General features: G+C 39.3%; 1 protein-coding gene and 1 pseudogene across 1 annotated transcript; one reads left to right on the forward strand and one right to left on the reverse strand.

Moving 5' to 3' along the window:
• The first annotated feature begins 7570 nt into the window (after positions 1-7570).
• LOC146636665 (uncharacterized) lies at positions 7571-10968 on the forward strand. Its single transcript, XM_085350979.1, has 6 exons — positions 7571-7948; positions 8072-8172; positions 8579-8699; positions 9395-9942; positions 10193-10376; positions 10641-10968. Exons 1-6 carry the CDS (start codon positions 7571-7573, stop codon positions 10953-10955), a joined length of 1647 nt encoding a protein of 548 aa, XP_085207105.1. The 3' UTR covers positions 10956-10968.
• Positions 10969-11311: 343 nt separating this feature from the next.
• Positions 11312-13591, reverse strand: LOC146636666 (uncharacterized; annotated as a pseudogene).
• Positions 13592-17377: the final 3786 nt, after the last annotated feature.

Genomic DNA, 17377 nt, shown 5'->3' on the forward strand with positions numbered 1-17377 from the left:
TTAAGCATAGAACGGAAACACTCAAATAACATAGCTGCTTGTTTTGCTTGCTTTGTTACATTTTTGCCTGTAAGGATGAGGTAAAGCTTTAATTTAATAATCGATGATTATTGAATCATCAGAGGGGGAATAAAATGCGCTATTATGACAAAAGCAGTTGGGTCATGAGAGAGAAAAAAGGATGATGGAAGGATATGAGTAAAAACTTTTAAAAAAATTGTAACAATATTTAACAGAATGTGTCATAAAGAGATTAATGTTACACTGACAAAAAATTAGAACGTTGCACCAAAAAGTTTCTTTGCAATCATCAGAAAGAAAAAACACTTTTGTGAAATTATATGTAATGAATTTTATGACACACACACACACACACACACACACACAGGGTGAGAGAGAGAGAGAGAGAGAGAGAGTAAACCATGCATTTTGTTTTGTCTGCTTACTGTAAATGATGTATACATAATCAGTGCCTGTGCTGTGTGAACCTGTAGGTTGCCCCAGTAACAGGTAGATTATACACAGTTAGCCCACATTTGACAGCATACATCACATTATATCAGCATAGAAAGAGTTCGCACATGTTCAAAACAAAAATGAAAGCGACATTTAAAAAATATGCATATATATTCCTGGAGGGTTTTGAGCGCAGGTATAGCTAAATAAATAAATAAATAAATCTAAAAACAACAACAACAACAACAACAAATTCACTGTTTGTTTGGCAGCATAGGGGAGAGAAAGATGGCAATTTGTCGGCATAGCAGGGTTTTCAACTCAACAGCTATGCCAACATCTTGCCTTCCTTCCTGAACCCGTGGTCTAGTAACACGTTCCGCACGGTCCGCGCTTCAAGGTCCGCACCATGCTGTTCCCCACTCCCGCGTGGAAGATGAAAAATGTTACTGGAGATGTTTTAAAGATTGGGAGGAAATAAAATAAAAATTAAAAAGGTGGATGTCTGAAAACAACGAGCGCAAGTGCCACGCCGATCTAAGAGGTAGGATTACTCCATCTCAAATGAACTCCAAAAACACCCAGTTTGGCATTTCCAAAATAGGATTTTCGTGGTCCTTGAAAAAGGAAACAGAAAAGTCGAGAAGAAAGAGTCTCCTGTAGTGTATGAGACAACTTAACTGGGCCTTCATTCCTCTTCCCTGCACATGGCACTGCCCTGTAGGTGTATCATCACATCTACCTGTTGCTCTGTGGGAAACTGCAACTAGTAGAGCTCTCTCTCTCTCCGGTGTCCGTCGTCCAAGATCCACCGCCAGTGTCGGACATCCGCGAGTCAAAGTAAAAGTAGGCTCAGGGTTGAAAAGACAGGTTTGCCTTCCGCCACCCACTTTTGTAGCAGCACTGTCGGCGGCTGACTGTTGCAGGAGGTGTGTTCTTTGCCCCAAAGAACTCTGGCAAGGAATCCGATTGGTCCAATGATTAAGCAGGACAATCTTCCGAGGAGAAATCCGTCCAAACCTGTCCGGTCTGAAGAATCTCCCAAAAATCCCCAAGTACTTCCACAGTAAAATAATGTTATGTTTAAAAAAAAACAGAACAAAAAAAAATGACAAAGAAAAGCCTGCAAACCTTACTCGACTTCTGGATGTTGCTGTAAGGGCATGCAATTTAAACAGTCCCACTTTAGCAGGAAATTTTGCTGATGTCTACAGGACACGGTTTGTTAATGAATCACACAGAATGATTCAAACATCGTCTAGACCAGAAAGTGGTCGCCATCCACGACAGGAAACGCTGTCAGTGTATGAAAGCGCACTTTCTGACCATTCATCATCATCTGTTTCATTTAGATGTTGCTCAGCGGATAGACTTATAACTTCCACACTGCTTTATTTATATAACGTTTTTAAAAAAAACCTTCTTTCTTTTAGATAGTCACTCATTTACAGCCGTTGTAAATGAGTGAATCATGATGTGGGAACAGTCACCACCAACTAGCAAAAAAAGGGACATTTGTGTTCCTCCACACAAGCGTAAAAGTGGAGGGTTCTATGGTTTGTGAGTATTTCTATTTAAAGTTGATACTACTTCACTACATTCATACAATTCATTAAAAAGAACATCTTGGAACCTTTTATTAAACCTAATCACTACTAAAAGCCAGTTGGAGCGTTTATGCTTTATGTATATAGTACCTCAACCACTGATGTCAGCTGACCCAAGTATGTATATATACAACAAAATAAAATACATTTTCCATTTAGATTTTTTAGGGCAGCACAAAAAACATTAAAGTGTTATTTACAGTCAGTATGTAATAATTTAACAGCACAGAGTTTTTAAATTCCTTTGCTGTATTTACTCTAAACCTATTTTGCCGCTGCCCCTCACAGGTGCTAAATAGACCATCCTCCCAGCATTTAGCTTCATTTTTTTAAATGAAGTTAAAACAACATATTTAGCTGACCCGTGATCAAGCCTAAGCTAGTGAGAAGGTCAAGATTCTGTCTTTTTAAAAGAAAAACGACAATCTTTCAGTTCATTTCAGTTTGGTCGGGGCTGATGATTCACTTCCCAAGGTAGGTGTCAACTCTGGACACACCTGTCAACTCCCAGAGAACAAATACTTCAAAGGATAAAAAGACAAAAACGATCTGTCAGGCTCAGTGTTTCCATTTCGTACAGTAAGCAGTTGTTTACCATGGCAACCACACTGTAAACAATACTTATCAGTACAAATGTGTGCTGCAGGGAATGTAAATTTATTTTAAAAGGTAGGTCTGTTAAGGGGAAGGTTGCATATTTTCCAGTGTTTAAATCACACTGAAGCAGTAAATTCATTCTGAGAGAGCAAGAACTACAGGAGTGACACAACAGATACTTGTAATATCGCAAGTGAACATTAAACAGCACAGAAAGCATGTCACCACACATCCAATATACTAGGTATACATCTGAAACTTGTCAGGAATACTCCAGGAGAGAAGCTCTAATCAAGTTCAAAATAACAGCAACACAAAGGGGCTCATTCCTGTCATAAAAACACAGAATCACATCTGAATCTGAAGAGAAAACATGGGAATCAAATGGAAATCACCGGTGTGAGGATCAAGATACAAGTCACTGTTATAACACCTGCGAAACGAGGTGTAAACACACAGTTGTGAGGAATAGTGCTTCACATTTTTTCCCAGGGAAAATGTAAGGTGTGCTTGATTGTGGTTATACATGAATCAGTACGTAGGAACTTTTAGTGAATGGAAGAATTTGCCTCTATGGATATTCTAACTGTTGATTGCTGCGGGGACAAGGACAAGCAACAGCCTCATTTACAGAGAGCTTATAAACTAGTTTGCATGGTTTTGCTGAGTGGACGTCAACAAAAGGAAACAATATGAAGTATGGAATATAACAAGCACTGTTCAGAATGATATGATGAAATTACTAAATTACTAATGCTTTAAAAACAATCTGTCCCAAGAAGAATTTACTTATTTTTTTAATTATAGGTTTTTGATTTTAAAATTAATAACTGCTATCACTTTTTTTTCTTTCTAGACGCTTCATGTAACTGGTCGGTTGCATGAAATGCATCAAATATGTGATGTGCTGCAACAGTTACACACTAATGACATATACTAAAAAGTATTCTGATAGTAGCATGCAAACCAGCCATTAGCAGCTATAAGTAAATTTGTAGTAAGAGGGTTTTATTTCCCACCGTTTGTTAAACTTTCATAATTATGCTCCAGCTCCTGTCAATATAAAAAGAATTACTGTAATGACTATTCTGCTCATTTCTGAAACATAAAGTTCCTCAAGGACAACAAAATGATTTTGTCACATGTCTGTGAAGGTTCTCAGTCATCCAGGTCATCATAGTCTAAGGAGCTTGGAAAGAGAAGCATCTGGATTTCTTTACGTTTCCTTGAAGATGTTTCACCTCATCCGAGAAGCTTCTTCAGTTCTAAGAACAATTGGTGGAGTCCCAAATTTTAAGCCAGACTTAAAAAAAAAACATCTCCAAGGAAACCTAAAGAAGTCCAGACGCTTTTCTTTCCAAGCTCATTAGATTTTGTCACATGACATTTTTTTTCCTGCTCCTATAGCCGCAACATGTTGAAGTTGTAACCCTTAAAATCAGTTTAGTTTAAACCAGCTGCTGTGTTTTGTCTATATTTGCTGTTTTTCCGCTCTTTCTGAGTCAGCTTGAAATCTCATGCTGACATATCAGTGCATGTCAGCTTGCATGGTTATTATTATACATCATTTTCTCTGTGCAGCTAACCAAAACCCTCTTTCAAACCGGGCTCATGCTGAATCACACGGCCACATGTGCAGCAGTTACAAATCAGATCAACAGAGGCCCTGCTGTGAGTCATCATATGATCTCAGGTCCACCGAGACCCCCTTTTGAAATTGGTGATCTCGACTCCCCACACAAGTTCCCAAAAACAGCTAATTGGGGCATCTTTAAGTGGTGACACGCATGAGTGTGACATATTTGTAAAATTATGCTCTCACTCTGTCTGCCTCAGACAAGAGTCTGCTGCCACACTTGTAACAGGATCAAATGAGTGTAGAGGATTTGGCTTAGGTGTATTTTGCTGAGTCAATCGTAAGCACGCCCTGTAGCAGTGAGCAGATGAAGTCACTGGGCAAAAGTCTGATCGATAAAAAGTTGTCTTGCTGAACCAGCCACCCTCTGTACTCCACGAGGAGTTCATTAAAAGCTGACAAATTAGCTACATTAGCTTCACAAAAATGTGAAGGGTAAGATGGGAACTCCCCACTGACTACAACACTGTCACTGACTAACACTTTTAAGAGGAAACTAGATTTGATTCTTCTGCACTGGTTTTTATATTGTTTTGTCTATTTTCATATTATACATATCCGTATATAAAGAGAGAGGGAGCAGAGCTTTGTGTTATATTAATGGTATTATGACTTTATTGTTACCAATGGTTTCACATTAAAGTGTTTGGGGTGCTGCTAATGTTTGCCTTACGTGCTGTATTAACTTCATAACATATAAAACAGTAATCCAGACACGGTTGTACTAAGTAAATACAACTAACTGGTTATTTACAGTAAGTCCAACTGAAAAAATAATCATTAATTCCCATGAAGAATTAAGAGAAAAAATTTTAATTTACAAAAGTGGATCTTTTTTGTTAAAAAAAAAGCAAAAATGCAAGTGTAAAAGAGACTGTAGGAGATCTTTACAGCTTGTGACATATGAGGCTCACAGTACTCCGTTGTGATTTATGGACAACATGAACTAAATATCCCTCTAGCTTAGGTGAAGGATGTGTTCCTCTATAATTTATCATGGCTCCAGTGACAAAAACCTGTGGGGTTTTTCTCTTAAAGGATGACGTGAGGGTTAAGCCGCAGGTGATTTTTAAGAAAGTGATGACATTTGAAGTGAAGGTGATTTATGGTAGTGAAATTGAGATTACAGCGTCACAAAAAAAAAAGCATTTTTGACATTTAGTAAATCTTATCTCAGTTTACAGTAAGCTGTGAACTGAATTATTAATGCCTGCCAAAAGACAGGTTTGGGTGCTTAAATTTTACTCTTAAGTTAAGAAACTTTGGCTCCCTTTTTTAATATAGTTTTTGCGCTTACTTGGTTTCCCTACCCTCTTCAAATTCCTTAGAAATTTCATATAAAATACACTCAACAAGGCATTAAATCTCAGTGCTTAGTTTTTGTTAGATCTGTCAAACTTGATATTTGACCATGTAGTAAACCACTTCAGCGTTAATTTAGTGTTTCACAACTCTGCTGCCTTAACTGTGACGACTACCAGATGATCTGCTTTCCCACTCAGTGTTTCCATGAACAGCATGCACTGTTCACTCAACACACGTATCAAACAGCCACCCCTGAATAAGCAACACTTAAAAATGAATTCCATCAGCCTTACCGTGACATCGTGTATTTCAAGCTAGAGTTTTGGGTATGTCCAGAAAAAGTAGAGGAGAATACCTGGAGAGCTTTGAAACTTAGCACTACTAACATGGTCATGACAGGAGATAAAGAGAGCTAGCACTACAAAAAGTCAAACGACTCTTATCCAGGGGAATACCAGGAGGTTCATTTTTTAACATGTTCAAAAATCCCAAATTTTCTGAGTAAATTACTTCAGCGATGATTCGGCCTTACTCACGGTTTCCAGTGAAACGTGCTGGTGACACCACTCAAAGTGATAAACATGAAAAAACTGGGAACACTTGGGGGAGTGAAACATGCTTCTGAGGAAAGATAAGAGATGTTGTTAGGTGTAGGTTTAAAAAGTTCACACAGACTGTGGTTGTTTTTGGTGTTGTAGACTAGCAGCGACCTTTTATCTGCACATCTAATTGATTTCTGATGAAAACTCTTTGATGTGCAAGTGCAGGAAAAGTTATCGAGAATCGGGCTGTGTTTGACTATCCCAGTGGATTTAGCAGGAAACACCCGGGAAATTCTTTGCCTCCCTGGAAGCACATCAGACAATAGCCAGTTCATCGTGCCTTGCCCCCATCAAAGTTTGGCTTCACCTTATAGAATCCAATGCATGTCCTATCAAGTTCAGTAATCCAAATCTCTTACTATCTGTCATCTCACCCACATTCTTACCCTTCTCCCCTCACCCCCCCACAACCAATGTCTCGCCAGTGTGTGTGCCTTGAACTAGATTTTATGCCTTACAACATGCAACCAGGTGAGTCTCCAGGCTATGCAGGGTTTGTGCTTCCTTTTCAATTTGGGTTCACACTGTAATTCAGGACCAAACTGCCCTTAAAAATAACAATGAAACATTGACATTAAAGTCGATTTCTTTATGAATAAACTTATTTATTTCTTTTCTTTTTCAGTAGCAGAAGTAATCAGTTACATAGACCAGCCTTCATGTTCACGTTCATAAATGGATGGATGTTAGGAGTAACATATTTTTTTCACAATAACTACTTGAGCGTATGTTTAAAAGGGGAAATTTGTAGATTTCGTGCAGGGGGCGTTTGTGTCCGTTTTACCAGAGAAATTCTTTATGTTTCCTACAAGACGGATTGTAATAACAACAACACTCGTTTAATCCACCAGAGAGAATGGGGGGTAAAAAAGGTTTGAGTTTTATTGTATCTCTCTCCAGTTATAATGAACTGGGGAAAATCACACCAAGTAAATATAGAAGTTCGTGGAAAACTGTGAGGCAGGTTTCTATAGAAAGCCAAGCACTTTGCAATTCGGTAGAAATCTTAATAGCTGGAGGACAATTTTAAGTGGGTGGAACACGTCGAAGTGATGATTGCGTAACTTTCGCTCTTAGTCACAGTGACGTGTCAGTGTTTGAACAGAAGAGGGCGCCCTGTATCCACAGTTTACCCAGACAAACACAGAAGGCACAATGTGAAGCAAAGAGAATCAGTGCCCTTACTTATATTAGACTATGCTTAAGGCCACTAATAAAAACTTCTATCATCATTGATGATCTCAAACAACAATATAAAACGTTTCATTGAGGATGAAAGGGGGGCAGCTTATCTAAGCATAATAGCAGTATAGAGTCTATTGTATTCATACAGAGCCAAATAGTTGGGTTGCGGTCACGTGGTTCTGATGACGTGCGGAGGCAGCGCGATTTTTGAGTGGAGGGCGGAAGTAAACATGGAGGACACTGTGGAGAGTCAGGAGAGCAGCTATTGTGCAACTTTAGACCCCGTTTCTCGGGAGAGATATAAACAGATAGTTAAAAAATATATCGGACGTGATCCGTATTCTTTGAAAATGTCCGAATACACCACAGAAGTAAAGGATTTGCCTACTATCGAGGCTGTGGATATCACCAACTACTTGGTCCTCCAGACTTCTTACTACACTAGGCAGCAAATGAAAGCTTTCAAGAGTCTGGAGGCGTACAATTTTTTTGTCAGCGGGTGGGTCCACAACCTTGGAACAAAACGTCTCCGTGATGGATACAGTTTGGTGTTTGCAAGGGTGAGTGTTTGTTCTTATATTGCTTTATCTTAAACACGCTAACAGTTAGCGGTAGCGGCTTTAACGTCAACAAACATGCCACATCCTTAGGACTTCGTTAGAGTGACAGTTGTTTGTTTCAAGGTAAACCATTCTCAGCGGTCTAACGAGACACCTCTGAAGACTTGGGTAATTGCAAAGGAGGATGGAGAAGTGATTGCAGCTCATTGCAATTGTATGGCAGGGTTAGTAGCCTAATTAAGTAGGATGTTATTGCAATGAGAACACACACACACACACACACACACACATATACGCATAGGGCACTGCTAGCATTTTGCAGGTGTACTTCAGTAGTAGTGGGGAGAGAGTGTTTTCTTTTAGCTAAGAATTCATCAGCTAAGAATTTGTGTGATTGCCTTAGATCCCTCATGACACTCAGATGCATTTTTCAGATAGAGGGTAGAACTATTCAGTCATGTCATCACCTAGATAATGATTTCTCTATAGGCTGTTGAGAAAGAGTTAATGAATAAACATGTTACTTCAAATAAAGTGCCATTGCACATTAGTATTAGTAAGCTATGCATCATCAAAATGTACTGTAAATATTGCATTTCATGTTAAAAAGATTATGTGCTCTATTTCCAGACTATCAGAATCATGCTCGCACGTTGGAGCTGTTCTTTTTGCAGTTGAAGCTGGGGTGAAAATGAGAGCGACATGCACATCAGAGCAGTGCAAGTGGCTGATGCCATCTCATGTTAAAAAGGTAAGCCAAAAAGCAAAATGTAGGATAAAGAATGTTATATTGGGACTTCATGTGACAGTAGGATAAAATATCTTCCCCTATACTGCTACCTTGTCGTGGTGGGGAAGCTTGAGTGCCTCAATGACCCTGTAGGCTATACCGGCGGGGGCTTCAAGCTCCTGGTAGATCTAATCAAGCCGGGCAGGTTGCAGGTGAGGGGTCAGACAAAAGGCAGTACTTTAATAAATGAAGAGTTCTATTCCAAAACGCTATAACAGCATTTAAAAGCCATTTCCTTTTTCATGACTAACATAACCATGACTGCAGAACCGTATACTGTATATCACACCCTTCTCATGCATGCCTCAACACCCTAGCACTTGTTTTCTGCGCACACACACACCTGACTGCAGCACTTTATATATTCACATTTCTCATGCATTCCTCAATACTCACAACTCCTCACACCACATTTTCATCAACATGGAACTGCTTACTTTCCACTCCTTTTATACCCAGCACATGGCACCTCCATCCCCACCCAACATACACACACACACTTCACTGCCAACCAACCACTATACCCAGCCTAAAACACACATACTCACTCCACTGCCATCACTGTTCAATTTCGAATATTTTTGGAAACGAATATATAGCGTTTTGGAAAAGAGCTTTTTAAATTTTAATGATCTTCTTTGGCTTAATTTTTCCAGATTCCTGCTTGCCCAGTAACTCTGATTGACTTCTCTTCAGCAAAGTCAAAAAAACGAAAGCTTGAGTGTTCCATTGATGGCTGCACAAGTACACAAAAGGTTGGGAAATCACTTCCATGCCCAAGAGTGCAGAGAGATTCAGAGACATACTGTAGGTTTTTTGAGAGTTTAAGCAAAAACTGTCCAAGGAGTGCAGCACTGATGTCTAGGGAACCTTACCACAAAGAATTTGTCCCCCAGTCTAGCATGCTTCCTAAAACTGTGCCTGAGTACAGAACACCAGAGACACTGCAGCTCCCCCCCAAAGACCTTGAAGAGCTATGCCTGGACTTCCAGCTTGAAGAGCTCACCCTGTCCCAAGTCCAGGCTGTAGAGAGGGCGACTCGAAGTCAGAGTGCAAGCAGTATTTGGTTTAGGCAAAGAGCTGGACGCGTAACTGCCTCTAAGCTGAAACAAGTTCTTAAGACCAACCCCCAGCAACCATCAAAGAGCTTGATCAAGGCCATATGCTATCCAGAGGCATATAGGTTCACCACAGCTGCTACAAGGTATTTAGGGTTTGATGTAGGGTAAGGCAGAGTTAAGATTTGGGGTATGAAACTGTCCATAACTGTAACTAAAAAAAGTGTTATGAAGATGGAGGTTAGTTATAGGCTTATACGGCTAGGGTTATACAGGGTAAGAACTAAGTATAGTTTAGGGTAATGGCATATTGTATAATACATCACTTTACTGTTTTACACATCCAATACTAAGTAATAATTTCCTTTTCATGTTTGGCATGTGTACTGTTTATAGTTATGGATGCAAACATGAAGCACAAGCCAGAGGAGCATATGAGAAGCTTATGAGCCAGGAGCATGCAGGCTTCTCATGTATGGACAGCGGTCTCTGGCTGAACCCCAAGTGGCCATACATGGGGTCCTCCCCTGATGGGATAGTCACTTGTGACTGTCATGGAACTGGCATCTGCGAGATTAAGGTATTGACTCTGTTGTAGTCAAGGCCATAGGTGTGACATCTTTCCATAAGAATCAGTGAACTGAGTAAAAATGCAGGAAATACCTTTTCTAATTTCTAATCTATTGTTCAATTAAGATAAGATGAGGCTTTATTGTCTGTGTCAAATAGACATTTGTTTTGGGCAATGAGAGATTATGATAACACAGACCACACCCATCATCTTTGCTTCTTCACTGTTTCATCAGATAAATCTTGATTGTTGTTCTCATCACTGTGATTTTAGTGCCCACACTCTCAGAAAGATGCGGTCAACCTGCGCATGCGTGCTGGGGAGAAGGGCTTCTGCCTCATCAGTGACGGGGATAATGTCACACTGGACCCAACTCATGACTACTATTACCAAATTCAGGCACAGCTTCACATTGCAAATGCAGAGTACTGTGACTTTGTTGTGTGGAACCGCAATGACATATTTGTTGAAAGGATTTTGCCTGACCTTGAGTTTTGGGATGATGCGATTCCTAAAGTTGAGTGTTTTTTTAGAAACAGTATACTCCCAGAAATACTGGGACAGCAAGTTACAAACATACATGTGTAATGTGATAAAAGGACGACAACATAATGACATTTTGAATATTGTTATGACCTGATGGTAGTCATTATGAGTTCTGGCTATTGTATTTGCTCTGACGTAGCATTAGAGCACAAATTGTCATTTAATTTTATTGTACATTTAATTGTGTCATTTAAGTGTTGTGTAACACTACACAATGATTAAATGCTATTGAGGCAGCATAATAATACATTGGTGGTTTATTTACAAGATTAGACTTTTAAACAAATAAACAAAATAGATTGCAATCCATCTCACAGTATAATACTGTACAAACTGCCAGCACAATATGACAATTGGAGAAAAATATTTCATTTGAAAACATTTACAGACTAATCAGGAGTCAGGACTTAGGTACTACTATTACTCTACCCTGTTCTACTTATCACCAGAGCCAAGCAGCAGATACTGGACACTACTCTTCCTCTCCACCCCCTTCTGTGAGCCGTGACAGTGACAAGACATTTAATTTTTTTTAACTGATTGATTACCACCCACCCCCCTTACTCCAGTGGGACAACAGACTCGGAGAGATTTGATAAGGCACAACAAATTACCCCAATCTTGTCGATCAATGCATGTGTCTCACCTGGCTTTGTGGACATGTTCTCTATTGGCATAGCCCTGCTCTGCAGAATTTGATATTTCCTCCTGACTAAACCTATGACTCGCTCAACATGGATACGCAAATTGGCTATTTTCCTTGTCTCTGCCACTTCATAGGCTGACAGCTGTTTTCTCCCTTTAGTGAATGCCGGTGTCTGTAGTGAAGCACAGTAAAACCCCACATTATCGCCAATATTGAACCCACGATCTGCAAGGACAATATCTCCAGGTAACAAGTTCTTTAGGAGGCCACTCTCTATTGTGATCTGCTTATCGCTAACTCTCCCTCCCCAGGCAGAAGATATGTAAGTGACGTAGCCTTGGGGGGCAACACCAATCAAAAATTTTACAGTGTGATGGTGCTTGTAGTTGGACCAAGTTTGAGCTTGTGCAAGAAGATTAGATGGTCTCTCAATAAAGACTTCAAAGCAATCAACAATCACAGCCACTTTACATCCAAATGCCTGTCTGAAACTCAGTGGCATCGTAGCTTGAAGAACATGTCGCTCTGGCCACTCAATTAGGAACTCTAACCTTTTATGAAGTATGTCAATTACTTTATGCCAAACTCTAGAAGCAGTGGACAGAGAAATATTGAACCTGAAAGCTAAATCTTTCAGGGGCAGATTTAGTCTCAGCCTCAGCAAAACTAGTATGAATTGTTCAAATTTGGACAACAAAGACATAGGTCCCGAGGTGATATAGGGCTCGCACAGTTCAAAAATCTGAATTAAAACTAAGAAGTGTAGAACTTTGTCTTGTCTTCATTTTTTTCAAAAGCCTCCTGGCTGAACTGTGTGTCCAGAGCCTTGCTCCGAAGATCAACCAGCTCTGCTGTGTTCTGTCTCAAAACATCCTCCATCTTCTCGATGTCATCCATCGTCAGCTCTGTCTGGCATCCAGCATCCGCACAGCCTGCAATATAACAGTGGGGGAGCATAATCAGCATAATAGAGGCAACCTCAATTTTTACTCATTTTCACTGTAGGAGTTTTTTAGTGGGCTATTAGAATCTGGTGTAATGTGTTTAATTCACTATGTTAATTTAATGTAATTATTTTTTTTAATCAACAAAAAAACATGTTGCGTCTAAACAAAAAATATATTTATATGTTTCTCACCACAGAAACCTTACATTACGGATATCTTTACTTATCTGTGAAAGGAGACTGTCTGGAATCTGGCAATATAAGAACCATAGCAGTGTACAAAAACCTGTGGTGTGTGCCTGACGGTAATAAGTGCCACTTTTTCTTTTCTTCTGAATAAAATGGTATGGATTTACTCTGTGATTAAAAAATCACAAACATGTAATATGTAACTTGGACCATAATCATTACAGATAATGGCATCTTTTTCTCTTTGACATGATTCTTGTTTGTTTTACATCTCAGCACAATATCTTACCTGGATAAGTGAATGTCTCATTCACACTGAAGTCTTCTGGTTGTGGATTCTCAGCTGGAAGCTGCAGTTCGGGGTTCTCCACTGTCACTAGGCTCAAATCCGGGCTCTCAGCCGTCTGTTGCATATCCAAAATCGCCTCTGCACATCGATGCTGTTCTGCCTTAAGCTTCATTCTTTTCTCTCGTTTGAGAACTGATTCCGATCTGGGTTTTCGTTCGTAGCCGAGATTGACCGTCGGAGCCCAGTCCTCCGACTCTTCGTCATCCAAAGCACTTGGGCAGCCTATAGTCCCAATCAAGTCAATATTAGACTACTAACTTAAAAGCACTAAGTAAACGAGAATTTAACGACAACCTAATGCTAATAAGTTCGTTTGCAAACATAACATTACCTCTGACGAAGTGGTCGCTGCAGACACGGGCATTGGCAGACTCTGCTCCTCCCGACTGTAAACGTAAATTTAAAATCCATTTTTTCCTACGTTTTTCGGTTAGAATTTTCCATTTTTCTCCTCTTCGTTGGGCTATTTTTGGTACCCTAACATACCGTTTATCAGTTTCTCTGGTCGACCTACTGGAGCATCCGTAAACACAACAGGACATAAGCATTTTGCGTACTGTCTGTCTGTGATTTTGCGCTTATCTTTTTCACTTCCGACCGCCAGTCAAATTTCGCGCTTTACGTCGACGTCACGTCTACGTCAAATGAAACCTAGCTATTAATTCCAAATTAAAACTAATTACTCAGCTCCTCCCGAGGAAGTGGAAGTTGCAGCATGCAATGGAGAAATCAAATAAATCTGGAGGATGACAGACAGTGGGGTGTATCCTTTTACCAGCTAGAGAAAGTGTTCAGTAGAACATCAAAAAGCATTAAGGCAGTACAGAAAACTGCATAGACAGGCCATTGCCACTCCCAGGGCATTAAAGACGGGTGCACTTTGACGTAGGTGATGTGACTCAGTCTTTGTAGCAAAAGTGAGAGGATGTCACTCCCAGTTTGTAGCATACTCCTTCTGCAGGGTTGTGTCCAAAGAAAGGGTTGTGGGGTGGGGCGGCCCCCAGAGTAGACTGCTGTTAGCACCACTGCATGAGAGCACGGATAGCATCATGCACTCATTGTCTTTACTGAGGTCAAAGTTAGTTATGTGTTAGTTTATTGACAATATATTTTGTTGTATTATTTCAGATAACGCTAACCATCAGCATGTACCTAATTAAAATAATCTCCAGCTACACTAACATTTTATATATATACATATATATGTGAATTGTAAGTGTAGCTGAGCACAATGCTATTAATAAAGTAGGGTTATGACTTTTACACAGGTAAAACGTTTAAAAATGCCAATATTTTTTCATGATCAAATGCAAATCTTGATTTTGCACATCTCTGCTGAAGTGCACCATTTAAAAAAATAATAAATAGACACATCCCTGTTGTTCAGGGAGCTTGGCAACCTAGCCACAGGGTAGCATTATGATTTTTCTACATGCACAGTTGTAAATAGAGATAGATAAAAGTGAAATCAGGAGATGAAATCACAAAACTCCCAAAGAGGACTCCTGGTTGAGTTTTTTCCCCACCTTGTCTGTCTCTGGGATCAGAACACTTTGTTAAAGACCTGGAGTGCACTCTGACGCACAGTTATACGTGACTTAATGACACTTTTTTATGCTGGTACGCGAATGTACCGAACACTACATTTCTGCTTAAAAATGCTTGAAAAGTAGGCTACACCTCTTTATCACACTCTCAAATCCGTAAAAGCAGAATCAGTGTTTCAGATAAGAGAGAACCTCTTTTATTTAAATGTCCCTGAGGTTACCCGCTCCACCTGCCAAAGTATCTTTGGGGAAGATATTAAACCCCGAGACGCTCTCTAAAGCGTTCACTGGAGTGTCAGTGTGTATGATTGTCAGATAGAAAAGCAGAAAAGCCCAGAAAAAAGTACTTTTCTGAATGTGTGTCAATGAGTCAGCGAGGCACGTTGTATAAAGTGCTTTGAGTGCTTGAGTAGAATAAAAAAAAAAAAGCGCTATATAAGGCCCTGTCCATTTATCATTTATCATCCGACATCTTGGGTCTGCCACTATCTTTGCTATTTAAGTATATGGTGCTTTAATCAACACAACATTGTAACTCCACAAATTACCAGGCATGGGTAGCAATGGAAAAATTTAGAAACTTTAATCATCTTTAATCAGCTCAGACTGCATGCCAATGTACTTACATTACAGTGTCATTGTCTTAGTGCTTAATAGCAGTCCTATTACGTCTTTAAAATATGGATAGAGACAGTCTGGCATCACTGCCAAGAAAGTCTTTTTTGTAGTGGCATGCATCTCGACTTACCACTTTTTATGCAAAGCGGAGCATTTGCATAAGCAGCCCTGCATGCCAGGACTGCTTTTCCAGAGGCAGCAGAACTGGTTATCAAGAAAGAGTTTCACAATTTTAAAATTAGCACCGTAGAAGTCCAGAGTTTGAAACATTACATGACTTTAATTCTCTAATGTGGAACTTAAAGTTGCCATGACTCCATATAGTTTACTTCATCAGATAAGTTGATGTAATGGCGAGAAATAGAGTATTATTTTTACAACAACAACAAAAGACATCAAACACACTATTGCATATTTGAAGCATCTTTATTCGTTTTTATTATATACTTTGTGTTTTTACATAAAGAGACATATTTCTTTTACACATATAGTTTATATGGTTAATTTGTATCTGTATATATGTACACCTTAAATAAATCTTACATTAACACCAAGAAAATAAAACATTTACAGTGCAAGAATGTTCATTAGTGGTCAACTTTCATGGTCGCTTACCCTGGTAAACCACAATCACTTCCAAGCTCATGTGCTAAGTCGCTTCTATGTTTTTTTTCTTCTTTCTTTTTTGGTTTATTTTTTCTTGTTCTTCTCCCCATTCATGCTCTCAGTCAAAAAAGGAAAAGACATAAAATTTGGAAATTTGCTGACTTGATGGGAGGGGCTTTGGAGGAATGGAACAAATGAAATGACCAGAGTATGCACATGTACCACACGACCAACCAAACTCAGATTACCTGTAAACACGTTGAGGGTAGTTGAGACATTTTAGGAAATTTGCTTGTTTGCTTTGTTGCTTATAGTTAGACAAGAAGAAACAGCCACATGTAACTAAGTTTCCTTAATTTTAGGCTTTTTTTTACATATTTTTGTTGAGATTAAACAGATGAGAAAACATGTTACGAAACACTTGGAGAACCTGCAGCGTGATTCGCTGAAAGCTGCTGCAGCTCTTGAAACGCAGAAGCTGATTGCTTATAAACTAGCCCTGTGATGCCAGGTGTATCATATTTATACGTGAGCTTTTATGAGTTTTTGAGACCTCTACATCATCAGTGTGAATTTTATTCCTCTGAAAAACTTACAAATTGCACAACTATGCCAGATGTAGCAAAACAAACATGCAAATTAAAACTCATATATGCAAACTGATATTTTAATTTATTATTTTTCTTCATTTTCAGAAGGTTCAATAAGCACTCCAGCTTCAAAAAGACAGAATTTTCTGGAATTTATTTAATGGTTCAGGCTAGTTTGACCTTTTTAAGAAGTCTAAACTCTGTTTCTATTCTTAAGCAATAAAAGTAATTAGGATGAAGTAATTTTCTTGTCTTGCCTTCTGTTTTTCTTATTCAGCCTGAGCTGAATTAGGTCAAGCTAGACAAAAAGTTGTAGCAGTTTGAGATAACTTGCTCACACCCACAAACCTTTGATACCTAATTAGCAGAAAAAAATGATATGATGACATGATATCTCTATCCAAGGTTGTCCAAACACTCGAATACGCAGTGGAATTTGTAGAATAGAGTCACATTTCAATAACACAAATGGGTGAGGCCTATAGATAAATCTTTCAGCAATCACACTTATTAGCAAAGTGTTGGATTTTTAAATTTTTTTTACCTGCTCCGGCCGTCTTCTCATCTAACTCTCCGCAAGAAGCTAAATCTCCCACAATGTCAAACTATTCTTTTAAAGAAAAGGTGGTTGAAGAAACTTGAGGTGTGATCACATTAACCCGAGTGCGTGGGAGCTCTGAGGAATGGGTTTTAATGGTGAGTGTGCGCAGGATAATTTCAGAAAGTACATGAGTCATCGCAGAGGCCATAAACCGACTGTTTGAATGCGGCTGCTAGAAATGCTCAAAGAAATATAACATGTGAGAACGCGCCAAGCACAGCGGTTTATCGTGAGCACGGTCTGGACAGGCACTAGAGTTTTGTTTGCCCTGTGCATCTGTAACTTTAAATGGCAACATCGCTCACGTCTACATTTGTTTAATCAGAGGAGGCAATGTGGTATTTAAAGCCCTCGTTTTCTGAACTGAAGAGA

The sequence above is a fragment of the Diplotaxodon limnothrissa genome, linkage group LG3 (genome assembly GCF_057381915.1).
Source record: "Diplotaxodon limnothrissa isolate DT_005_m linkage group LG3, D_limnothrissa_male_GT1.1, whole genome shotgun sequence".
Taxonomy (NCBI): Eukaryota; Metazoa; Chordata; class Actinopteri; order Cichliformes; family Cichlidae; genus Diplotaxodon; species Diplotaxodon limnothrissa.

Bases quoted from the DNA above. Each gene is read 5' to 3' on its own strand.
- LOC146636665 (XM_085350979.1), top strand. From the start codon at position 7,571: ATGACGTGCGGAGGCAGCGCGATTTTTGAGTGGAGGGCGGAAGTAAAC. The intron at 7,949-8,071 runs GTGAGTGTTTGT...GTTTGTTTCAAG, and splicing joins ACAGTTTGGTGTTTGCAAGG to GTAAACCATTCTCAGCGGTC. The intron at 8,700-9,394 runs GTAAGCCAAAAA...TAATTTTTCCAG, and splicing joins TGCCATCTCATGTTAAAAAG to ATTCCTGCTTGCCCAGTAAC.